General features: G+C 44.2%; 1 protein-coding gene across 1 annotated transcript; it reads right to left on the bottom strand.

Annotated features, from left to right (window-relative positions):
• LOC133138777 (troponin I, slow skeletal muscle-like) lies at positions 1-11477 on the bottom strand. The gene is made up of 7 exons (XM_061257807.1): positions 11466-11477; positions 10571-10612; positions 9206-9337; positions 4973-5062; positions 4310-4486; positions 1236-1344; positions 1-129 (listed from the first exon to the last, which is right to left on the bottom strand). The coding sequence occupies exons 1-6, from the start codon at positions 11475-11477 to the stop codon at positions 1240-1242; spliced, it is 558 nt and encodes a 185-aa protein (XP_061113791.1). The 3' UTR covers positions 1-129; positions 1236-1239.
• Between the last annotated feature and the right edge of the window lie 15453 nt (positions 11478-26930).

A 26930-nucleotide genomic window follows, 5' to 3' on the forward strand; every position in this document is an offset into this window, starting at 1 on the left:
AACCTGTTACAGTCTTCGCTCAGTTTAACGCTGATACTACATGAAGGGACGACACACACAAAGCGAATGTCTTCATAAGCGTGCTTTGGTGGAGTCTTGAGTCCCCGCTGTTTCGTCTTCCGTCGATACCTGTGAAACCAGGTCAAATAAAAGCAAATAAACATTGGTAAAATAGCATTTAATATTCAGAGATATTCGTAACCCTTCCTATCAACGGTCCTTGATAAGAGCCACATAACTCCTTCAATAGCAGTCATAATAGTAAGAGCACTCCAATGCACTCCATTATCGTGACATTCCAAGCAATATATGCCATATGCCTATTTGTGGTTACTGGCCAAAGTATATGTAATGGTTATGCAGTGGTTATATATTGCGGTTCCTGTGAAGGACCATTCATGGAAAGTATTACGAGAACATCACAGGAGTAAAGCATACGTAGCTAGAGCCATGGTCTCATTCAGTGTGACTTTTATACTGGCCACGTCAGATGCATGCCACTTCATGGTAGAGCTGCCATGCCGCTGCTTAAAAAGGGGCAGACCACAATAGGACCACAACAGTCCCAGGTGGATGACACAGAAAACTCAAAAGTACACCACCTGTCCTGTTGCAGTCATTGAGTGAGCCGAATCTCTCGCTTAGTTTCTACACAGCATCAAAGAGAAGGAGAAGCGAATTGTACAAATCCTGACCATGTCACAAAGGCCTGCTGCAATCCAGAAACGGAAATGCAGACAAGTGCCAAATTACCAGGTAATGCCTTTGTAAACACATCAAACCAGTTCCTACAGAGGGACTTTTAATGACCCGCCCAATGTTCTTTCCATGAGAGCATTTCCAGCAGCTTGGCTAAAAAGGAATTCCCAGGCTGAAAGTGGAACCATATGTGTTTTTTATTTATTTCTTTATTTTTTGCTTTGAAGATGAGATTTTGGTTTTACATATTTCATTTCTATTTAAGTATGATTTGGAATAGGCTGGCGGTACGTTTTTCCTGGCTGTGCCCCATGTTTCTATTTTCTGGACTACAGGTTGTATAGAGGAGGAGATAATTTTCCAGACTACAGGCTATGTAGCAGGGATCAGGTTATATAGCATTGCAGGAGAGCTAGCACTGATCTCTCACTGATGTCCCCTGGTATGCATGTCTTGACTGTGATTGTAGTGTGTCTGTTGTCTTCTTTTGTGTTGTCTAAAGGAGTGGCCATGCAGGTCACATGATCCAGGCTGACCTTGTCACTGTGCAGGGCCCTTTGCAGCATCAAACATCTTCTTCCTGCCCTCCATCCCAGACATGGCCTCCACGTTCTTCCTCCAGTCACTGTCCTCCACCGGCCGCTTCTATCAACAAGAGAGGGAGGGAGGGAGGGAGAGAGAGATGGAGAGAGATGGAGAGAGAGACAGAGATGGCAAGAGAGAAAAGGAGAGAGAGAAGGAAGGAGACAGAAGGAGAGAGGGGAAGGAGAGAAGACGGAAGGTGATCGCAGGAGGAACAGATGGAAAGTGAGAGAGAGAAAGTAAGGAAAAGATGCCAGAGTGAGAGAGGGAGGGAAAGAGGGATAGGGAAAGATACCACCACAGAGGAAAGAAACTGTTATTTAGGACCAGAGCTCTGCGACAGCAAACTCATTTCCCAGACCTCATTCAGCGATTTCCATCACGCATGACATCACTGATATTGAAAGCCAACTATCAATCCATTATCTTAGCCCACTTATCCTGAACAGGGTCGCAGGGGGGCTGGAGCCTATCCCAGCATACCTTGGGCGAAAGGCAGTGATACACCCTGGACAGGTCGCTAGTCCATTGCAGGGCACACACACCATTCACTCACACACTCATACCCACGGGCAATTTAGACTCCCCAGTCAGCCTAACCTGCATGTCTTTGGACTGTGGGAAGAAACCGGAGTACCTGGAGGAAACCCACGCAAACACGGGGAGAACAGGCAAACTCCACACAGAGAGGCCCCGGCCAACCAGGATTCAAACCCAGGACCTCCGTGCTACCCACTACACCACTGCCGCCCCTGAAAGCCAACTAACAATTCCCTTGAAGGCCAATTCTCAAGGATAGTGTAATCCCAACGGTATTTGGGTTATGGCACAAATTAGGCTGCAATTTGCAACTGTAGACTCATCATGAGTGCCAGGCACCGTTATATACACTACAAGCAATACAGCACTACTAAAGAGAGTGAGTGATAATCGGAGGTGTAGCTATCACAGGCAACAACAGGCATCCTGTGGGAACCTGGTGCATTGAAAACAAGTATTACAGTGACGCAAGAGAGTCTCCTGAATTGACCTCTCCTTAATGCTGGTAGGCCAAGGCCTATTGTGTCTGCTATAGACTCCTGGCCAACTGATGTTGGCTAACATGTCAGAGGCTCAAACCTAGGGCTATAGGATCCAGCTTGTGTTTGAGGTGAAGACCTTCTTTACCGAGACAGTCAGGAATCCTCTCTTCGTCTTACTTTGATCATCAAATGTGGATTTGCTGAGCAAACATCTAAGGGTGGTTTTTGAGTGCTGCTATTGTCTGTGATATAATAGGATAGGATAGGATAGGATGTATAGGATAGGACTGTTTGTCAGAAAACAAGGTCAGGGAACAGTTTATTCTCTTGGGGCTGGATTTTCTTTCTTGTTCGCCACAATGAATTACAATATGCTCTGGCATCATTGACATGGTGCAAACAGACCAATGGCATAATTTCATTCCCCAGACAACAATCTATTCAGCAAAAGTGCAACACTATTATGAAGCAAGCATACAGACACTTTAGAATGATTTGGTAATTAACGTGAAGAATTACCCAACATGAACAAATAATAAACTAAAGTATTAAAACTGGCCGTGACGTGACCTAGGTGTGACCGGCAGGTCCGTCGTACTGGTTCGACGGGTCCACCGGTCCACAGCCGAGCAGAGCGTTGTGCGGAGCTTGGATGAAGCGCAGCCGGTCTGGGCGGTCTGGGCGGCCCGGCTGAAAGCAGGCCTGCACAAAGGCTCATCTCAGCGGGCACAATGCAGCCATTGTCAGCCCCCGCCAATCCCGCGTGGCCGCCACCCAGTATTATCAGTGACACCATCTCTCCTGTGAGCCATCAAAAGCGCCTTTCTGCTGCCTGCTCCGTACTGCGGTGTCCCACGTCCCCTCCCAAACGCCGTCCTAAGGGCCTTTGTGGGTGATGTCATCCGTATTTTCCACATCAGTGTTGAAATCGAGGGTCTTGGAGGGGACAGAGCGTAACCTCTCTTCTTGGCAGCTCCTTTTTGGTTCCGGCATTGACCAGCAACCTTCAGTTTCAAAGACGCCAGACACTCTGTAGCTTTTTAACAGTGTAACATCTCGCTGGCTATTGAGTCTGATGCGGGCATTGTAGCTATTATGAGATTTAACCCCTCCCTGCACAGGCACAGGTGAGGCTAACAGTGTCCTGGCCATGCAATGCCAACACTGCAGCCAGCTTAGATTCCTACACATTAATTCAACCAAAACCAACAATACCACATACCACATGCCCTATTCCTCAGATCAAATTATTCAAAGTGTTGTATTGTTATATTAGGTTGAATAGAAGAGGAAATAGCAGTGGAAAAGTACTGTCGTAAGCCAAGGGGCAGTCCTCGCCAATGCATGTTGTAAAATATACTGTCTGAATAGCGGAGGATCTTGTAATTCCTCAGATGCCCTCAAGGTGACTCTTGACAGAAAATGTCTTTCATTGAAATGTATGAATTTACCATCTGCTTTCTTCTGACTGAGAAAATTGTCATTGTTTTTTCCATCAGACATTCTTCTGAGTTTTTAAAAGGATTTGCACATTCCTTTTGCATATGCCATAGGCCCTTATTGTTGTTCAAAAAACATTTAATTTAAGCTTTCATTTAAGGGATTAAATCTTGGTCCTGAGGAAATACAGGGTGTGCTGGGTACCATTGTTAACCAGCATGTCATTGGTCAGTTACAGAGTACACAGTAGACAGTTAAGCTTCTGCACCTCGACCAGTGGTCTTCCCTCCTGGTCCTGGAGAGCCGCTGGCTGTGTTGGTTTTTGTTTTCACCCTAGAATCAGCAACCAATTCAGACCCAAGAACCGGGTGAGGTTAGTTAACTGTAAACCACTGCTTTAATTGATCACGAAAGTAACAACAAAAGCCTGCACTCCCTGCTGCTCTCCGGGACCAGGAGTGAAGACCTCTGCATCTAGACGGTAGTTTCGCTGACTTTTCAAGTGAATAGAACACCCTGGCAAGGCCGATTCTCCAGGACCGTCGTGGAAGGCCCGCCAGGCCTACCTTCTCGGTGTCCTCCTTCTTGACGGATTTGAGGTTGGCCCTGAGGTCCATGGAGACCTTGTGCTTGGAGCCCAGCAGCGAGCGCAGGATGGCGTCGGCCGACACCCTCACCCTCCTCAGGGTGGGACGCTTGAACTTCCCCCGCAGGTCCAGCACCTTGATGTTCAGGTCTTTGATCTGGAATACATGGAGCGGTGGGAATTCTGGGATATATCCATGAAAGTACATTTTGCCCAAAAAAGAGCTCCCTTGCAGTAGCCGAATGCACTGCAATATACTGCAAAATACAACAGATAAGTGTGAACATCATTTGGGCTGTAATACAATATTCCATTTCTGTAATTAATTTTATGTTCCTCTGTGGACATTGAAAGTTCAGCTTGATTCGCAAACAACTGAATTGTGGGATTTGGAAAAGCTTTCCCTTGCTGTTGTACTAACAGTATTGCTCTGGTTGAAAAAAAAAAAAATTAATTAATCACAGCTAACACATTTCGGAGCTAACACTCCGTCATCAGAGCATGCCGAAGAAGCATTAGCTATGAAATGTGTTAGCTGTGATTCTTAATAAAAGATGCAAAGAGAGTTGCTGCTGAAATGCTCCTTTTTTTGTGAAATGAACTTTGAATGCGCTGGCACCTTGTATTCAATATTGTCTCTTACCTCTCTGGTGTTGTGCGTGACTTTGGCCTCGATGTCGTACCGCTCCTCGTCGACCACGCCGATCTTGTCGTGTAGCTCCTGGCACAGCTCCTGCGGTAAGAGAGGCTGGTCTCAGGGAGAGGCGTCAGCAGGCCACTCGGCCGCGAGCGGACACGTTTCAGGAGGAACTGCCATGCCTCTCACACAGGAGGGCCTGACATCCCGGCTGTGAATTCCAGTGATGCCATCTTGACCAGCTTGAAAATGTATGAGCTGGTCAACCAGCATGGCCAAGCTGGTCTAGCTGGGTATGAGCTGGTCAACCAACATGGCCAAGCTGGTCTAGCTGGGTATGAGCTGGTCAACCAACATGGTCAAGCTGGTCATAATTCTGGTCTAGCTGAGTATAAGCTGGTCAACCAGCTAGTTTTGGTAGCTTGTCTGAGCTGGTAGCTGGTCAACCAGCGACCAGCTGTTTCATAACATAGCTTGAGTTGGTCAAACCATGTTGAGTATGGAGCTGGTCTGAACCGGTCAACAAGCTAGTTTTGATAGCTTGTCTGACCAGATACCAGCTGTTTCAAAACATATCTTCAATTGGTCAAACCATGTTGAGTATGGAGCTGGTCTGAACTGGTCAAGCAGCTACCAGCCTTGAGCTGGTTGAGCTTGAGCTGTTTTTTTCAGCAGGGCTGCTTCAGTTATGGTAGCACAGGTGACCAAGTGAAGCACATTGCAGCCATGAATGTACTGTTAGCCCCAACATTGTTGTTAGGTGTTGAGCAAATATTTCACATCCGCCATCATCTCTGTTGGTTCAGTGCATGCCTGTCCGACCCTGTCTGTCCCCCTCAGCCAATGCGCAAGGAGCACTGAAGGCTCTGTGACATAATGGCCTTTATGTATTGTCATGGTGGGCGCTCCATGCCAGTGGAATTTCAGCTTTCGTCTCGATATTAAACCTTTGATATTGGATACGATATGCGCTCCGCAGCTTTTGTGAAAGGTTGATACATTATGTTGTCTTTGATCAAATTTCAAGAGAATTTCTCAAACATGAATCAAACAAAAACATGAACAAAATCTTTGTATAAAATGTGCGAAACAAAGACTGGAAGCAGAATAAGCAGTTCTTTGCAGCTGCCCGTGTCTTGTGGTAAAAATATTGATATTGAGAATAACTGCAGGGCAGAAAGCTTAGGGGACAGGAGGCTGTCACTCCCTTGTCAGACAAAGCCAGAGAACAGGTGGAACAGGAAGACAAAGAGAAAGAACAGGAAGGGGAGGGGCCAATACAAACAAAATTTTAGAATGTCTGAATGTAACTCTTGTCAATAGAACATGAAACATAAGTAGGTTACACTCAGAAATAAAGGTATGAAAAGCCCCAAGAAAGATACAAATGCTTGGAAAATGTACTCATTTGTACCAAAAGAGAACTATACTGTATTCCAGAGTACATTTAGGAAATTTGATAATTGATAATATGACACTTTATTTCTGAGAGTAATCTCTTGATTTAGCCCCTTTAAATTACAATGAAAAAAAGAAATGTCATCTAAGTGACTTTGACTGTGTGAATAGTTGGTGCCAGACAGGGTGGTTTGAGTATTTCAAAGATTGCTGATCTCCTTTCACTGACAACCGTCTCTAGATTTTGTAAAAAAAACAAACAAACAAAAAAAACATCCAGTGAGCAGCTGTTCTGCAGGCAAAAAAACATTGTTAATGAGAGAGGTCAGAGGAGACGGGCCAGTCGAAGCTGACAGGAAGGTGATAGTAATGCAAATAACCACACGTTACAACAGTGGTATGCAGAAGAGCATCTCTGAACACACAACGCATCAAACCTCTAAGTGGATAGGCTACAGCAGCACAAGACTTAATAACTCTAATAACCCTAATACAGTGCTCACTGAGTGTATATACGTATGTCTAGATAAAAATTTAAAAAAGTACTCTGTTTAATGCAATTTCTCGAATTACTTTGTAGCAAATCTAAAGTTACCACCAATTTATCTATCAGACATGTTGTGATAGTTTGATTACTGCTTGACACTTGACACAAATTAGCTATAATAATGGAATGCAGATCTGTCATCCGGTATGTCTTTCCCTACCAGGTATGCATTTTCACATACAATTACGCTGGTATGCGTTGTTACACTAAAGGGCACAAAAGAGGCGTTTAGTTGTGCACACAGCAGTCCATGAAAACTGGTGCAGAGCCCAATCCAGCCACGATGATTGACTCATTCATAACATGGCTACATTCCCAACCCACGCAAGTCTCTTCGGTAAGGTCCCTCCCTCCCTCCTCTGACTCCAACTCATTTCTACATCACTCTCTGCTTTGTTTCGGCTCTCCCTTCAGTTGGCAACACTCGATAAGTCTCTGTACTGCGGTAAAGGGAACAGACATCTTGAAGGCCGGGAAGGAACGGAGTGTTATGTTTACATGTGAAATAAAATATAACCAGGTTTCATGCGTACAGTATATGAAGCACTTCATTAATGGCATGCCATAGTTGGGAGACTAGCCAACTGGCTAACATTGAAGAATGCACAGTACAACTGGCAAAACTGACTATGCAAAAAATGAATTAATTTAACAAACCATGTGGTTACACAAAATATAATTTTTTAAATATGAAAATAACACAAGTATTAGGAAACTATATGCCATGCTGTCTATCTCAATAAGGAATTTACATGGACATTTACAGTATATAAGGTTGTTGGATAATCTCTCCTCTTTATGCGTTTGTTGGTTTACTTCAGTTACCGATATAGAATTGTGATTTGCTTGGAGTAAAAATAATTTGTTGTCTAGCTGACTCTTTTATCCAAACTGACTTACATTTGACTACACTAAGCAGGGGACAATCCCCCCTTGAGCAATGAGGGTGAAGGACCTTGCTCAAGGGCCCAATAGCTGTGCAGATCTTATCACGGCTGCATGTACTACTTCTGCCATGCTGTAGTGTTGTAAATATGCACCAACGGTTAGAGGTCAGAGGAGGAGGGCCAGACTGGTCAAAACTGACAGGAAGGTGACAGTAACACAAATAACCATACATTACAACAGTGGTATGCAGAAGAGCATCTCTGAACACACAACGCATCATAACTGTAAGTGGATAGGCTACAGCAGTAGAAGTAAAAAAATATAAGTCTCAATAAAATACCTAATAGACGCATCGATGTTACGTGTACATTGATTTTTTATCGCAATTAATCATTAATTTACATGGCAAACTTGTATTTAGGCAAATGGAGGCACTGAAGTTAATAAACACATACATTTTTAGAGTTAAAACCTTTGTAATTTCAGTGATCTTGAGTGTTGGTGGGGTGGGGTAAATCTGTCTAATGGTCGCATTCACATCATAGCTAATGGCATCGTATCATGATTAATTATTATTAATCATATTGTTTTGTTATGAACCAAGAGTAATTGTATCACTATCGTATTCTCTTCTCAAGTTGTGTCATTCCACTGCTAGTAGTTTATCCTGTAATGTAATTTAGGTTTTACAGGGAGAAAGTATGTTTAATTTAAAATGCTGTAAGAATCAAACGCCTTTCCCTTAAGTGGGTGGAAACAGCAGCAGACATACACATTAGACACAGAAATGTGGTTTAACTGTAATTTACAGTAATTATTGTTTTCAATTAAAACATTTTAACACTGATACGTGCCACAGACTCATTGTAAGTATGAGGTGGAAACAACCTCCCTCCTTGAGTATAATATATAGGCCTTGGACACCAGAAGTATGAACTGTTTAGCCAACCTATGACTTAAATTAAGCACCTATGTAGTGTAAGGCACCCAAAAGTGTAAAGTTTTTGCACACTGCAGCCCTTTATGGCTGGGGTCTGACACCTCTCCTGTCTGGAGACACAGTCATGTCTGGGCACTGTGGAGACCTGTCAGATGTCATCAAGGAGACAAACGAGCCTTGTGGTATTGGGAGCCTAGTGGCTAAGGCGCATGACTGGGACCTGGAAGGTTGGTGGTTCAAGCCCCGGTGTAGCCACGATAAGATCTGCACAGCTGTTGGGCCCTGGAGCAAGCCCCTTAACCCAGCACTGCTCTGGGGTGATTGCCCCCTGCTTCGTCTAATCAAAAGTCGCTTTGGATAAACATGTGAGCTAAATAACTGTAATGTCATGAGCAGGTCTGTGGAAAAGAGGTTGTGTGGGGTATTATGGGGATTGTATTTTTTTTATTGGGGTGTGCGACGTTACCTGGAGTTCTGCGAAGGACATGCCACTGGTTCGCAGGGGAGGGGCTTTCTCTGCCAGGTATTTCTCTTTCTCCTCCTCCTTGTCAACAATCTCCTGCTCCAGCTCCTCTTTGGCCTTGGCTACCATCAAACTCTGAGGAGACGCAGACACAGTTTACACAGAAGGCCAGCAGTATTTTCTTTCACAAGCCTTCAAGTGGCATTAGCCGGTGGAAAATGACACTTGCATGTTTTTCTCTGCCTACAGTAGGTGGTTATACGGCGGCCATTTTGTGGTTAAAATGAGCTGTGCTCACCCTCTTGTGGTACAGAAATGAACAACAGTGTGCATCATTTTCTAGATGTTTTTACATTTTCGATACTTTTTCTTCCAGGAATGCAGAGTTATATTTCTAGGTCTCAGTGCTACACCATTTTGGGAGAGCTCAGACAAAGCACCCACTCTCCTCCTCAAATCCTACTTTTCACTCTGTAGTACAAGAGCTAAGCCATGCAGTCACTGCTTTGGAGGACTGTAAATTATATGCTGTGGCTCAAACCAAAATGGGGGGAGACCAGGGGTCTGTATCATGAATCCAGATTACTGAGTTAGCTGGATAAGTAAAACCCGGAACGGCTCTATTTACTACAGTCCATGTTCCAGATTTGGGAAGGTTCTGGGTTCCAGTCAGTACAGTTATCCAGCTAACTCAGCAATCCTGCTTTGTGAAACAGGGCCCAGCTGAACGGAGGAGTCGCTCTCATGCATTGAGGTGAGGACAGGCACCAACCAGCTCATCAGGAGCAGTTGGGGGTCAGGTGTCTTGCTCAGGGACACTTCGACACACCCAGGGTGGGATCGAACAGGCAACTCTCCGCCTGCCAGATGACCGCTCTTAGCTCCTGAGCCACTACACAGCATCACTACACTGAAGGCTAGTGATTTAGCAAGATGCTTGCCAGGCCCAAAATATCACATTTTGATCACATTGTGTTGAGATGGGCGGCACGGATGGTGCAGTGGGTAGCACTGCTGCCTCACAGCAAGGAGGTCCTGGGTTCGAATCCCCGTCGGCTGGGGGCCTCTCTGTGCGGAGTTTGCATGTTCTCCCCGTGTCTGCGTGGGTTTCCTCTGGGTACTTCGGTTTCCTCCCACAGTCCAAAGACATGCAGGTTAGGCCGATTGGAGAGTCTAAATTGCCCGTAGGCATGAGTGTGTGAGTGAATGGTGTGTGTGCCCTGCGATGGACTGGCGACCTGTCCAGGGTGTATTCCTGCCTTTCGCCCAATGTATGCTGGGATAGGCTCCAGCCCCCCTTCAGGATAAGCGGGTTAAGATTATGGATGGATGGATGGATGGATGTGTTGAGATGTTCTTCTCACTCACCTTCAGCATGAGCTTGCGGGAGGCTGAGATTTTGGACTTTCTCTAAAGAGAGATGGAGGCATTAAATTCACATCAAAATACTGCAATATCTTTCATTTGCCTGATACCACACAAAATCAGATGAGTTTATCCATCAGTTTTTTTACCTTTACATAATAGTTGCTCTATGTACTGTTGATAATTTCAATCATTACCTTACAAATGAATTTTCTTACATTTACAAAATACAATGTGAAGTGCATATTTTCTATCCCTCATTCTCTCTCTGTCTTTCATACTCGCATAAGCATGTGTATGCAATAAGAACCACACACATAAGATGGGTGCAGGATATTTATGATAATGAGACATTAAGAAATCTTACCTCACGTCTGCAAAGAAAAGAGAACAATGTAAGAATTTGTGGCATTGGAGAGATGCTATAATACATTATCAGAGTGAGCACAACACTTAGTCCTGAAAGAGTATTACTGTCATGAAATACATCAAATTCAGACAATGTTCTTTTTGCTTTTCCGCCAGAGTTATACGTTCTTTACTGTTATTGCCTAGTAAAGCGACTAATATTTCAACGGATCTGTAATTTCATTTCACTGTATATGCTGTTATTATTATTATTAGCCATTTGTCTTTAAAATTACATGATTGCCTCCAGTAATTAGATTCTGTGATTTCATCTGAAATAGCTTAGACAATGTAGTTCATGGAAGCACTAGTGTTGTTTCAGAGCTGTTGTTACTGGTGCTTTTCTGTAGACATCCTCTGAGCCATGTCTTCTAACATTCTTCTACAGCTGTCATTCTATAGGGGACTCCAATTCCAAAATGGTGGAGTGTGGGGTTGGGGATGGGGTAGGTGGATGGATGTGAAATAATGGAATACAGTATACTTACACTTGCTCTGGCATCTTGGTATTGATGGCACTCCCTGCAAGGCAAAAATAAGTTCTTTTGTTCCCGGGCTTGACGAAAGGGTCGCATTGGCCACTTCATTAGATTCTCAGCTGTTGGAAACATACGCATTCAGCAGAGCTCGAGTTTCCACTCCCTCGCGTTAGTTTCTTCGCGAGGCATCGGCAGCGCTAATAAGTAATGAGTCGTGAAGTGAGAGACAGGCCTTGACTCAGCTCTGCAACCCTCATAGTCTGAAGGGTAGGGATTCCTGCCAGTTGTCTTCGGAGAGGGTAGGATCCACGGCCTGTTGGCTTTTCCAGCTGTCTCCAAACCACTGACGTAGAAGTGGCTGGATGACAGAGCTAAGGCCAAGCTGTAAAATATAAATCGGACCTGAACGGAAAAAAGTCTGGTTGGGGAACGGAAAGCAGTCTGGGATTGTGGAGGAGCTTCCAGTTTTCTCTGGTGTCTCGGTGATCCCTAACTCGTAAAATAAGGCACGTTCCCACTGTGCTTTAATCCCGATGTGTGAAGCATTAGGCTGTAGATTGCGGTGTTAATCCATCCTGAGTTTGTGCAGTAGCGAATGTGGTGTACGCTGTCAGGATCAGGATAGGTTTGGGTTTTTGGTGTGAATCACTACGCTGTATCAGTCAGGATAGGTTTGGGTTTTTGGTGTGAATCACTACGCTGTATCAGTCTGGATAGGTTTGGGTTTTTGGTGTGAATCACTACGTTGTATCAGTCTGGATAGGTTTGGGTTTTTGGTGTGAATCACTACGCTGTATCAGTCTGGATAGGTTTGGGTTTTTGGTGTGAATCACTACGCTGTATCAGTCTGGATAGGTTTGGGTTTTTGGTGTGAATCACTACGCTGTATCAGTCTGGATAGGTTTGGGTTTTTGGTGTGAATCAATCGGGCATTCGAGGGCCAGAAGCAGAAGCCTTGGAGCTGGGTCTCTCTTACAACTGCCCCTTGAGGACAGACGATTTTCCAAAACTCGTTTTATGAACCAATAGGCCTTTAGACCATTTTTGTTAAAGGGCATGTTGATCCACATGTTGTCTGCTTTTAGCAAATACACCCCCCCCCCCCAGACATGTAATGCAGCACACCCTACAAAGACACGTATCACAGACATCATGAAGAATTTTAGGAGGGCAGGATTTGGGGGGTGGGGCGGGGCGGTATTGGAGGCTGTCTTGTGCCATGGTAGTATTTCAGACAGATAACAATCCCCTGCTTTCTTCTGTGGATTAGCTGCCCAGAAGGAATTCAAATTGATTAGCCTCCACGAATAGCCCCAGGCCACTGTGAGGGCCCTGGGCAGCGGCTGGATGTCCGGAAGGTTCCACCGATATCCTCAAACATGAGACGGAAATCTGAGCACCAGACACCACGGATACATCACCGCCAGAGCTGTTCCTCTACTCTAACTGCACAGGGATACTCATCTATGCACCTATTCTTTCACAAGTAACAAAGACAAGAACGTATTGTTGGTATAATAAAGTAGTGTAATAGTAAAATACGATGATAAATGTTCGAAATTTACAAATGAGCACCAACACAAACCGTACTGTGCTGTAAATATGAAGCATAAAGTTGACCGCATATGTTATTGCGCTGTTATACAGTACGGTTTTGTGAAATATTTCAGTCAGCCTGTAATTCAATTAATTACATCACGGTAAATTAATAATGGTGTTTTATTCTGACAATGGAGTATAGTTTCAATATCAAAATTGCATAGTATTTGTTATCATAGTATTTGCGCCTTCAATTCTTGGTTTTGCTTTGGACTCTGTTTGGTGCTTCATATCCATCCTCATAATCTTCCCCAATTATTCTTCATAATTTCTGTACATGTTTTATTTCATATGGCACATAATGAATTCCTCACAAGGGAACCCCTTCAGACTAGGCATCAATTTTATATACTCTTAACCCCTTTTATGTATTTTTAATTAGACTGCTATGAAAACATGGGGTTTTTATTTTTACCCCAGTTAGTGCTTCATGAAGCATACGTATCTAATGATAGATACATATCGAATTGATAAAATCAGTGCAATCAATCAAAGTACCTTTGCTCTCACAATGCTGCCTATTGACATGTATGCTGCTAATGCTAAATCATTTGCCAAACCCTCCTAGAGCTAGATCAAGCTAAATAGATATTACAGTATTTTGTTAGCATTTTAGGTATTTAGCTGACGCCCTTAACCAGAACAACTTACACAATTTACATTTTATCACATTCAATACAATCCATTTATTCTGCTGGATATTTACTCAGGTTGACTACCTTTCCCAAAGGGTTGCCCCGATTGGGACGTGTTGCTTAGCCTTTATACCACACTGCTAAAAGCTCAAAGTTCCCTGGTAGACGGTAGGGATGTCTGGTACCTCTCAAACACACCCCACACAGTCTGACGGGTTCGGAGCATCCTACCTTGTGGTGGTCCGGTGTGCTGCGGTCGCTGCGGTCGCTGTGGTCAGTGGATGGGACAAAGATGTGTTGGAGGAATGTGCCGGTCTATTTAACCCTGGCTCCCATTGTCTGGCCCGGTCCTAACTGGGTGGTATAAATAGAACAGCCCACTCTCTCTCTCTCCATCTCCCCCTCTGCCCACACACATACACACACATACACACACACACACACACACACACACATGCACATACACCCATGCACATACACACACACACATTCAAACATGTACACACTATCACACACACACCAACCCACAGATATTCAAACGCACACATGTACACACACTTTCTCACACAGATGCACACACCCACATATATACACACGCATACATCCACAACACAAACACGTACACACATTCATGTATGTGTGCATACACACTGTCACACAAATATGCTGGGCTTTTTTTCATCACAGCTCAAATGAATCATCATCAACACCTGAAATACAGGTGAATGGGTGAATGAGAAGCATCATTTGTACAGCGCTTTGGATAAAGGCGCTACATAAATGCCAACCATTTGCCATTTAATTCTGACTGAATCCATGCAACTACTCCAAAGAGATTAAATAGTTTATTTCCCATAGTTGCATCCTCCTCATTGTATTGTACATTGTATTGTTTAGGCCAGTGTAGCTGTGGTGAAGTTTTATTCAATGCATTGTGTGATATAAAAAGAAAATGTAGTTGATTATGATTGGTATTTTTCACACGGGTTGTGTGTATTGTGAGTGTACCATGATGAGTAAAACAGGTGAAATATTAGCCTTCTGTACATGTACCAACTGTCCGCTCTGGTGTGGGCACTGGAGGATAAACAGTTGACAGTTGTGTTAATCCTGGTTTGGAACTTGGCTTCTTGCGTCTCTTTCATCATGCGAGTGCTGACATCTCAGAGTTTCACAGTTGTGTGTTCCAAAGCAAACCAAAAATCATGTTCCCACATCCCAGATTATTTCTCACTGTCAGACTAACTAGTGATACTATTAAAAAAATAATTATAATAAAAAAATCTGATGAATAAAATAGGCCCTGGTCCTTATCTTTGTTGTGCAGGTAGCAGTTGAAATTGTAGTTCCCTCTAGGGTCTTTCAAGCGCACTTATCCCTGGTTATGGGTATGCACTTTGCACTTTGTTGTATGTCACTTTGGATAAGAGCATCTGCCAAATGCCATTAATGTAATGTAATGTAATTTTAGGACTAACAAAACAGGGCCTTAACTCCATGTAGCCAATTGTATCATCAACTACGTTTTAATTCACTTATTTTTCTCCTGCAGTGAAATCATGTACAGTCATTGAGCACTTTATTAGGTATTTATTAGACTTATTTTTTAAATGTATTAAGTCTTCTGCTGCTGTAGCCCATCCCCTTAAGAGGTTTGTTATGTGTTGTGTTCAGAGATGCTCTTCTGCATACCACTGTTGTGATGTGTGGTTATTTGCATTACTGTCAGCTTTGACCAGTCTGGCCCATTTCCTCTGACCTCTCTCATTAACAAATCATTTCTGCCCGCAAAAGTGTGGCTCACTGGATGTTTTTTTGTTTTTCGCACCATTTTCTGCGTGTGTGTGAAAATCTGAACAGATCAACAGTTTCTAAGATACTCAAACCACCCTGTCTGGCACCAAGAATCATTCCACGATCAAAGTCACTTAGAGAACATTTCTTCCCCATTCTGACATTTGGTCTGAAAAACAGCTGAACCCCTTGGCTTTTATACATTTAGTTGTTGCTACATGATTGGCTGATTAAATATTTGCATTACCAAGCTAGTGTACAGATCTACCTAATAAAGTGATCACTGAGTGTATATTAGAATTGTTTTTGCTGGGGCCAAATTCACCATCATCATCTCATTGCAAAAAACTTGTCAAGATCAACGTTACTAATCCTCCATCAGTCTGTTTTATTTGTAACTGTGTCCTGGCATAACGAAATGCAAACATAGCCAGCTTATGCAAATGTAGGACAGATGAGCAATGTGGAAATAGTCTACACACCCTGATTTAGACAACATTCACAGTGTGAAAACTCAATTTCCTTTTTCCAATGAATCAGTTACTCCTATCAAAATAAGAGCGTATGCTCTCCCTTGCAAGACACAGCTTGTGGTCTAACAGAAGAACCCCTGTCATATTGTTACCAAGCAACTCACAGGAGCTGCTTTAGCTGTCTACTCTGGTGTAAAATCTAGCTGTGAGCGGCTTGAAATGACCAGCTTCCAAATGTTTCAAAACATAGCTTGAGCTGGTCAAACCACATTGAGTATGGGGCTGGTCTCATATGGTCAACCAGCTACTCGCTGTTTCAAAACCTAGCGTGAGCTGTTTTTTTTCAGCAGGGTTTGGCATTACATTACATTACATTATTGGCATTTGGCAGACGCCCTTATCCAGAGCGACGTACAACAAAGTGCATACCCATAACTGGGGATAAGTTCGCTGAAAGACCCTAGAGGGAAGTACAATTTCAACTGCTACCTGTACAACAAAGATAAGGACGAGGGCCCTTTTTTTTTTTTTTTTTTTTTTTTAGAACAAAGAAACAAACAAACAGAGCAAAAGTGACCAAAGTTAACTATCCAAACACTGCTTACCTAGCCAACTAAAAATACCGATATACAAACAAGTCACAGAGACAACAATTAAGGTTCACAGGGAGGTAGGGAGGGATGGGGAGAGGTGCTGCTTGAAGAGGTGTGTCTTCAGCTTGCGCTTGAAGGTGGGGAGAGATTCTACAGTTCTGACCTCAACGGGGAGTTCGTTCCACCACCGTGGAGCCAGAACAGACAGTAGTCGTGAGCGTGATGTGGAGGTTCGGAGAGGGGGAGGTGCCAAGCCGCCTGTGGAGACTGAACGAAGAGGTCTGGCAGGGGTGTAGGGTCTGATGATTTTTTGTAGATAAGCTGGGGAAGACCCTTTAACTGCTTGGAAGGCTAGCACCAATGTTTTGAATTTGATGCGAGCCATGACAGGCAGCCAGTGGAGGGAAGTAAGCAGGGGGGTGACGTGTGAGTATTTGGGAAGGTTGAAGACCAGACGAGCTGCTGCATTCTGGATGAGTTGGAGGGGTCTGATGGCGGACACTGGGAGGCCAGCCAAGAGGGAATTGCAGTAGTCCAGGCGGGACAGAACCATCGCTTGGACCAGGAGCTGGGTCGAGTAGGGGGTGAGAAAGGGGCGGATTCTCCGTATGTTGTATAGGAAGAACCTGCATGACCGGGTCACCGCCGCAATGTTCTCGGAGAGGGACAGTCTGCTGTCCATCACCACGCCGAGGTTCCTTGCACTGGGTGACGGCGTGAGTGTGGTATCCCCAAGGGAAATGGAGAGATCCAGATGGGGAGAGGTTTTAGCAGGGATGAATATCATTTCAGTCTTGCCTGGGTTGAGTTTTAGATGGTGGTTGTCCATCCAGCTCTGGATGTCCCTCAGGCAAGCAGAGATACGGGCTGAAACCTGCGTATCAGACGGCAGGAACGAGACGAAGAGTTGGGTATCGTCCGCGTAGCAGTGGTAGGATAGCCCATGTGCAGCGATCACAGGGCCAAGGGAGCGAGTGTAAAGAGAAAAAAGAAGCGGGCCTAGGACTGAGCCCTGGGGAACTCCTGTGGCGAGGGGCCGAGGTGTTGATACCGAACCAGCCCAGGCAACCTGGAAGGAGCGACCAGGTAGGTAGGACTCAATCCAGTCTGTGGCTGTGCCACAGATGCCCGTTGCTGACAGAGCAGACAGGAGGATGGAGTGATCCACAGTGTCGAAGGCAGCACAGAGATCTAGAAGAATGAGGACAGAGGAGAGGGAGGCTGCTCGTGCGGCATGGAGTGACTCACTGACGGAGAGGAGCGCAGTCTCTGTCGAGTGGCCCGATCTGAAGCCAGACTGAAGGGGGTCTAGCAGGTTGTTCTTAGAAAAGAAAGAAGAAAGTTGAGTAGAAGCGGCTCGTTCTATAGTTTTAGAAAGGAAAGGAAGAAGAGATACCGGGCGGTAGTTCTGGATGATGGAGGGATCCAGAGTAGGCTTTTTAAGCAGCTGAGTGATGTGGGCCCTCTTGGAGGATGCCAGAATACAGCCGGAAGACAGGGAGCAGTTGACAAGGGAGGTGACAAATGGGAGAATGTCAGGTGTGATAGTTTGGAGACGAGAAGAGGGGATAGGGTCAAGGGCACAGGTTGTAGGGCGGTGGCAGAGCAGGAGTTGAGAAACATCAGAGTCTGTAAGGGGGGAGAAAGTGGAAAAGGAAGGGATGGGCCTAGAGGGGGGGAAAGTGATCCCAGGGTTGTTGTGACCGTTAGCTCATAACCATCCCTGTCCATGCGCTGACAAAGAGGACCGTACTTTATGAATGACCGTACGGGCGGGGCCGCCTGGAATGCCCTGTGACCGGGGCATGTCGGGTAGCCCCGGATGAGATTCTGGAAGAGGCCCTGTGTAATTGTATTTGCGAGGCTGTCTCCCAGGCTTCAGAGTGGCCCGGTCTAGCCTCACCAACACAAACCCAGCACCACCTGTCACTGCCACTCGCAGTATAAAGCACTGCATGTGCCGGTGTGTGCGTCAGACCTCAGGCAAATCATTATTCAGAATCCTTTCGCCATCTAGAAATTTCCGGCAAATACTGAGAGTTTGTTTTGGATGAGAGCTTTATTTTCATCACTATTTATCAGTTTTTTTCTTGAATTTGACTTTTGGTTTGAGTTTTGTCCTGACACAGATCCAAATTTAATCAAAACTTTGAACGTGAACGTTTTTCATACTTTTTTCACTCCCTTAAGCTGGGGCCTACTCTTAGGATGTGTGTATGTTTCTTTGTTGTTTTGGCACATTTTGGTTTGTAACATTTTCCAGTGATAATTCTCAGGGGCCTGCGCAACAGATACGTTTTCTGGCATCAAGTATGTGAGGGTTCGGCACAAAGCTGTTAAGCTCAAACAATGTATAGCTCATGCAACGTCAACACCTCGCTGTCCGTGGCCTCAAAGCTCCTCAGGAACCAGTTTGACTTTCTCTGGAGTCACTTTCCCTGGGGGAGGTCATCTCATTCTTCAGGTTGCTTGTCACTGGGTCCATGTGCTGAGGGATCTGCCAGGCATTACCAGACATGGCCTTGTCCCAGTCCCTGAGTACCGTAGGGTTAGGGACATACTCCCAATCATTACCTGATTTGCACCCGCAACAGACAAACCTCCATGACTTTTCTTCCCAAATTCAATATTATAAAATTTAACCTTTACCAAATTTGAATAGGTTATTTAGGTTTTGCTGGATTCACAGAGTACAGTGTTATGGTCATGACATTTTATTCACAAGCTTTGATATAGTGGCATGACTTGTCAATGTCATGCTTATACCAGCAGTATGTAGACTTTATTTTGTAGATTAAAGTCGTAGCTATGCTAAGTGTTTCCAATTATGAATAGAAGCACAGGCCCTGCTGTCCAACTGATAATAAGTGGCTATGTGCCTGTGCGACTGGCACAGTTCCCTGCGCTAATATCAGTCGATGACACAGGGAACTTCGCCTTAGATAGAGGCAGAAGTGATCAGACACTGTGGAACTCCTAAAATAGCCCTTCTTGAGGGAACATTCATACCACCCTACCCCCCTGTGGTCATGATTTCGGGAGCCGGTGCAGGTGGGTGATGACTGACGAGGAAATGGAAAAAGTGTGGTGTGCCAAAGGTGGGATCAGTTTACCCCTCTGCCACTGTGCTGGAGGGTAGTGTAGTTCCCCTGGGGTGCTCTGGGTCCAGCTGTTAACAGAATCCAGCACCTGTGCTGAATTTAGGGGGGTTATCCTGTATGCAGGAGCTGCTAATATGAGTTGAATTATTCAGTCTGTTCTGTGATAATAAAACCAACTTTCTGTTCTTCTCAGTGAACAAACCTGGGTCGAATACATAGTTTTTGGATTTGAGTAGATTTCTCTGCTTTACTGAGCTTGTCTGGTGTATTGGAACCTATGATGAAATAACGTTAGTCTCAAAAACAAGACTTCTGGACCTCTTGGTTGGTTCAATTGCTCCAGGCAAGATCAATCGAGCACAGAAGAGTATTTGAATGCAGAACAATTATGTATTTGACCCATGTCTGTCAATGAAGGTGTGCATTTTACAGTACTCCCAAAGGTACTATCTACTGAAATGACACACTCACTGTATAACACCAATATTAGTGTGAGTGAATAGGAAGGGAACATGGAGTAATAAATGAAATAAATGGTCATACAGTAGGTGCTGTGCTTTATACTCTCTAACTCAACCATTACAGAGTAGAGTACAGAGTACGAGGCGGCCTGCTCCAGGGGAGGATTGTCTCCTGCTTAGGCTAATCAACCTTACGTCGCTCTGGGTAATGTAATGTAATGTAAAGAAAGTGTAGCAGAGACACTTCTTCAGTATGATCCACTGGGAAGGATTGTTGAGGTGGAGTGAGGGATCTTGGGGCTCATTCAAATTGCTTATTTTTCTCCTCTTTCTTGCTCCTTTTTCTTCTCCTTGCTCCACCCATCGGCTAGAAACAGAGGCTAGGAAAAGAAGTGAAGACGGGGAAACGCGAATTAGGCTAATGGAATATCCTTGCTCCATCAAACGTCAGTTCGAAGCGTGGCAAATGGGGAGAGGCGGATCCACAAGTCGATTATTTATACATCAGGCTTTCCGAAAACAAATATTTAAGCAAATTAAAGATTGGGAGTTCCTAACTTCTACTTCTTGCTCCTAGAAGGAACATTTAATGGGTTGGAATATCCTTAAAGATGGGAAAAGAGTGGGGAGAAATAAGCCATTGGACTGGAGCCCACGGAGATTCGAGCTGCTGGTGGGCCAGTAAAGGTCACAGCCATGCTCCTGGAGGCCTCTGCGGGGAGCCATCCATCAGAGGCGATGGCAGGCTGGCATTCGCGGCCAGCCCCGAACCCGCAGCCGTGCCAGCATCCCAGCTATGCCTTTTCATTTGATGTTTAATCGCTGGCTGAGAGAGGAGTCTGGCTCTCAAACAGACCGCAGCTGGCTTATGAGAGCGTCTCGAACCTTCTCAACGTTAGGGCTTGCTGCAAGTCTTGTTTCCCTGTATTTAGATAACTATTTTAAATTGTATGCCCTGGAAGTGAAATGGTTGAAATTGGTGTTTTTTTTCACCTGTTTTGAAGTCTTGTTCCAAACCAAAGTGACAACAGTGGTCCTACCTGGCATGTCCAGTCTTGCAGCCACAAATAGTTCTGTATGGGAATCCCTTTGTCCTGTCTGTCGCACTTTATGAATGACATTGGGTTGCTGTTTGGTTACTGCCAACACCACCTTCACCAGCCCCCCTTTAACTGAAAATACAAGATTCCCTATGTAATATGGGATATAATATCTAATATTTGGCAACTGTACCTGTCTGGCTTTTGCTGCAATAAAGATTTGGTTTCTGAGTACAGTTCATGAAAACAAGGGAGGGGTTTTGGGGGCGTGAATTGGCTGCTGTAGAGTATGGCTTCAGTCCTGAAGAAGCAGTCAGATTGTGATCTGTTCCTTTGGCTGGGAACTTTGGTCTGTGGCTTGGCAGCCTTGCAAATTCAGGATCTGAAACTAACTTTTTGGTGAACTGACTGGCCACTGAGTCTGGTGGATGAAAAAAAAGTACCATTTGGCCATTTCACCATAGACAGAATCTTTTTTTCCCCACACAATATGAAATTGAAAATGACAGATCCACTCAACCAGTCTTTGCAATGCATTAAGACAAAACACATTTTACAATGCAATTAACTGAACAAATGATATTAAATACAATATACGTCTTTTTTTCTTTCACAAAGGCACGAACAACAGCCATTTTCAACACTTATTATCAGTGCAGAAATGAAAATATAATAAAATACAAGCCAGCTAAAAAAAAAAAGAGGACCAAAGAGGTGCTCTACCACCAGGACAGACAGATGACACAAGACCTCCTTACCCAGACAACGTCACAGGTACTCGCCCGAAATAAGAGACGGTGGAGGGCACTGAACTCAGAGAAATGCACCCTGTCTAACGGACAGGGTAGACTGACATTTCGACATCAAACAACATCTTCCTCACTTCATTAATCATTCTTATTAAGACTGTGCCTAAGACTTTTGCACAGCACTATATATAAAAAGTATTTTATCTATGTCAGTCAATATCTGTTCATTTTAATGTGCAAGCCAGACCAGCAATGTTTTCTTAATTCTATAAAGGAAGTTCTAAAATTCATATGACATTAAATTCCTGTGGAAGATAGAGGGGTCTAAAATGAAACAGCTCATGTTTGGATATGCATATAACAATGTCCATACTGTAATCTTATAAATTAGGCTATTTTATACTGTGGTTAATTAAAATGGCCTCCTGTCTGTACTCTGAATATGCTTAAATGAGATGTGTTTGTATTTCTAATGCGAAGAGTCAGGTGTAAATAGAAAGTACCAAAAGTGTGAGATTGTTTTGCCACAATAGAGGCCAGGGAAGAATGGTGTGGGGTATGTTGACAGTGACCTCATTGCTTCTCCCTGCAGGCCCAAAGCACCAATCAGCTGTGTGCTGCCCACAAGTGGAGCGTCGAGGGCCCTGATTGGCTGTCAGCGATGAGACTCATGGATACGGAACACTCTGGACAAATCACTCAGCTGGCAGTTCCTGCTTCCTCTCTTTACCAAGGCAACAGTGTTCCCAGGAGTCTACTCCCTCTACCGTTGGTCAGCTGTAAGTAATAAAGGCAGAGGGGGAACTTACTCCCATAAGCCCTAGCAGAGGTCAGAAATCCGTAAAATGTAGCCCTAGTCTTGTTCTTTCTTATTGGCCGTGGTATTGAGAGAGAGCCATGAGAATTTAGGAATGTAGACATTATTTTCAGTGAGTCTAGGGAATTGACTCAGACATCGCAATTGTAGATAATTTAATGAATGTTAAAACATTCTGTTGGGACAATTTTGATACTGAGCAGTTTGTTTATAGACTTTATGCAAAAGAAGTATGACTAAGGTAACACTCTTAATAACACTCTTAATAAAAAATATACCAAGAGTAATTGTGACATGGTGTGTCATAGATGTGTATCTATGTAATATAAACAATTCTTAATGGTCGAAATCTCCCACAGAAATATGAGTGGTCATAAAGGAATGCCTTGCAGTTGGCTATCAGTAGAGATTATATAAACGGGAAAAACAGTTTGCTCTTGACGATAAAAAAAACCTCAAAACATTGTTAGGAAAAGGGTAAAGAATTTCCCCTGACTGCAAGTACTAACAATAGCAGGGGGCAGCCTGTAGCGTAGTGGTTAAGGTAAATGACTGGCACCCGCAAGGTCGGTCGTTCAATCCCCGGTGTAGCCACAGATCCGCACAGCCGTTGGACCCTTGAGCAAGGCCCTTAACCCTGCATTGCTCCAGGGGACGATTGTCTCCTGCTTAGTCTAATCAACTGTACATTGCTCTGGATAAGAGCGTCTGCCAAATGCCATTAATGTAATGTAATATAAAGCAAAACACTGAGGAGAAGCTATCCGTTGTCTCCATTGACTGATAATTGAATTAATTTGGGAGGATATTTGTGTTCAAATGTAGTGGGAGTGCAATATGCTGGCAGAATATTCTGCGTTACAGTTGCCACATGAGATGTTTTCCTCCCAAGTGTACGCAAGTGAATTATCTAATCAGCCAATCGTGTGGCAGCAGTGCAATGCATAAAATCATGCAAATATGGGTCAGGAGCTTCAGTTAATGTCAACCATCAGAATGGGGAAAAAATCTAAGTGATTTCAACCATGGCCATTGCTGCCAGATGGGCTGGTTTGAGTATTTCTGCAATTGCTGATCTCCTGGGATTTTCACGCACAACAGTCTCTGGAGTTTGCTGAGAATGGCGAAAAAAACCAAAGACATCCAGTGAGCAGCAGTTCTGCAGACAGAAGCGCCTTGTTAAACATCAGAGGTGAATGGCCAGACTGGTCAAAGCTGACATGAAGGTGATAGTAATGCAAATAACCACACATTACAGCAGTGGTATGCAAAAGAGCATCTCGGAAGACACAACGCGTCACACTTATCAGTGGATGGGCTACAGCACAGAAGACTTCATTTAAAAAAAATAAGTTGAATAAATATGTAATAAAAACCCTGAGTGTATGTGGCTGGTACTGCAGGTGAGAATTTCGAATAATATTCTGGGAGGTAAAATCACAAGCATCTGGCAACACTGGTTGTTCATACTATGCTCATATTAGGTGTGCCTTCACAACACGGGGCTGGTAAAGGGTGCTAATGAGAGACTGGTGGCTTGGAGTCACATCTGCATGCCACAAGATCCGTCGCTGATGGCTGGACCCTGTTAATCTCATCACAGCTGTTGTGTCGATACCTAGTCGTCTGGGGATTGCCACTCTCAAATTGATAGAATTGACCGCATAAAGCAGAGACTAGAAACAAGATGAGAGAAAGCCGGCCAAGGAGACGCATTAAGGCAGCCCTCGGCATTCGCTCCGGTGCCAGAACAGGCCGTACCAGGCCTCAAGGACACACCACTGCGTGGTGAATCCCCTCCTGTGCCCTGCTATACCCTGGCAGCCCGGAGAAAGGCCATCAGCCTGGAGGGATTACTTGGGATTACTCGTCAGACCGCTCTGTATCTGGCTGTGCTATTCTAGGGGTTAAGAGAAGCCAGGCTGAGTGGGTTTATATATAAACCATTGGGGCCAGGGGTGCTGTGAGCCAGATACCAGAGCTCGCCATTCAGATAACACAGGGGAAGCAGAGATGGCAGCCATTAAATGGTGGTTTACCTTTACTAAGTACGTAACACGTTTTAAATTACATTACAGTGATTTAGCAGACGCTCTTAACCAGAGCGACGTGCGACTCAAAACTTGGGACAAGTGCACTGAACAGGAAAATACAGTTTTGGAACCCTGCTACAGTGTTTGTGGAGATTCACACTTGTACAGCATCATGTCATAATGTTCCACCAAATAAATATGACAGAATTAGTATTGTCTGTGTTACCTTTCTGGATTTTACTTATTGTGCGTACAGTATGTGCACTATATTATGTGAAGGCTTGCATTTAAGTTCAAGCAGAGTTTTGATTGGCTCTATCAAATATAAAATATGACAGGCACAGACACATACACAACATATTCAGGCCCCTTCACTTTTTTCACACTTTTTTTTGCCCATCAATCTACAAGAGATAATCCATAATAACAAAGTGAAAACATTGCACTACATTTCATTTTTAGCAAATCTATGAAAAATCAAAAACTGAAATATCTAATTTATATAAGTATTCAGACCCATAATTCAGTACTTTGTAGAAGCCCTTTTGGCTGCAATTACAGCTTTGAGTAAACAGTGCCTGCTGCTCACCAGACATAGCATGTGGGGTTCAGACCGAACAGTTCAGATTTTGTCTCATCAGACCAGATAATCTCTTTCCTCATGCTCTCAAATTCCAAGCAGGCTGTCATGTGCCTTTTACTCAAGAGAGGCTTCCATCTAGCCACACTACCATACAGGCCTGATTGATGGAGTGCTGCTGAGATGGTCGTCCTTCCATCTCCATCTCTGCAGAGGACTTCCAAGGCTCTGTTAGAGCGAACGTTGGGTTCTTGGTCACCTCCCTGACCCAGGGCCCTTCTTGCCTGGTAACTCAGTTTGGCCGGACTGTAGCCTGTCCACTTAGAGTTATGATGCCTTGTGTGTTCAGAGATACTCTTCTGCATACCACTGCTGTAATGTGTGGTTATTTGCGTTACTGTCACCATCCTGTCAGCTTTGACCAGTCTGGCCATTCTCCTCTTACATCTCTTTAACAAGGTGTTTCTGTCTGCAGAAATGCGGCTCACTGGATCACTGGATTTTTTTTGTTTCGTTTTGCCACCAACAATCATTCTATGGTCAAAGTCACTTAGAACACATTTTTCCCCCATTCTGATGGTTGATGTGAATATTAACTGAAGCTCCTGACCCGTACCTACATGATTGATCGCATTGCGCTGCTGCCACACAATTGGCTGATTAGATAATCGCATGAATACATAGGTGTAATAAAGTTAAAATGTTACTTTATTCGGCGAGTGTATACACAGGTGTGTGTTTTTCTCATCTATGTCCAATCAATTCAATTTGCCACAGATGCACTCCAATAAAGTTCTAGACACATCTGAAAAACAAAGCAAACAGGATGCATCTGACCACAGCAAAAGGTGGAAATTGTAGAATATGTGTTCACTTGATAAAGATTTATGTATTAAATTAATTTTTAAAGACTTAACTCTCCAGAGAACACTGATCTTAAATCACCTCTGAACACGACAGAGCTATCGGAGGACAGAGTTCGCCCTCTGTTGGTTGGATAGTCGCATTGCTTTCGCATTATTCACCTGGCTGTTATTACAAGCATGTAATTCGATTTTCCCCCTTGGCATCCGCTTTGTGCCACTGTTGAGTTGAAATAACATTACATTAATCAACATCTTTAGGAGAACCAAGGCATTCTCGCAAGAGTAATTACCTAACCTTGAATGAATGAAGGGCACCCATGGAAATCCGTTATAGTGTCAGCTTGGATGTGATGTGTTTCAGATGTGCTTTTCCCATGAGGTCGAGGGTACAGTAAAATGGCTACGGATCCGAGCAGCTGTGCGGGCTCAATGTTTTAAGCACCAGGGAACGCCGTTGAAGCGAATAACATAATTTTCCATGGAATATAAGATAAGCATGTCTGGGAGGTTTGGGATGCTGTGGGTCGCACGTTGAATAGCCGTTAGCGAGCACGGTCCCCTTTTTCACATACCGCACGCAATGACGCCCAGCTGCGGCCGGAATGTTGCGGTTTTCAGGCGGATTTAGGTGAGGGGCCCGGCTTTAACCACACTGTAACACCCGGGTGCTCCGGGATTACTTTGGACTGAGCACAGATCGTAGTATGAAAAGATAATATGAAGAATAGGGGCACC

Source organism: Conger conger, chromosome 10, assembly GCF_963514075.1.
Source record: "Conger conger chromosome 10, fConCon1.1, whole genome shotgun sequence".
Classification (NCBI taxonomy): Eukaryota; Metazoa; Chordata; class Actinopteri; order Anguilliformes; family Congridae; genus Conger; species Conger conger.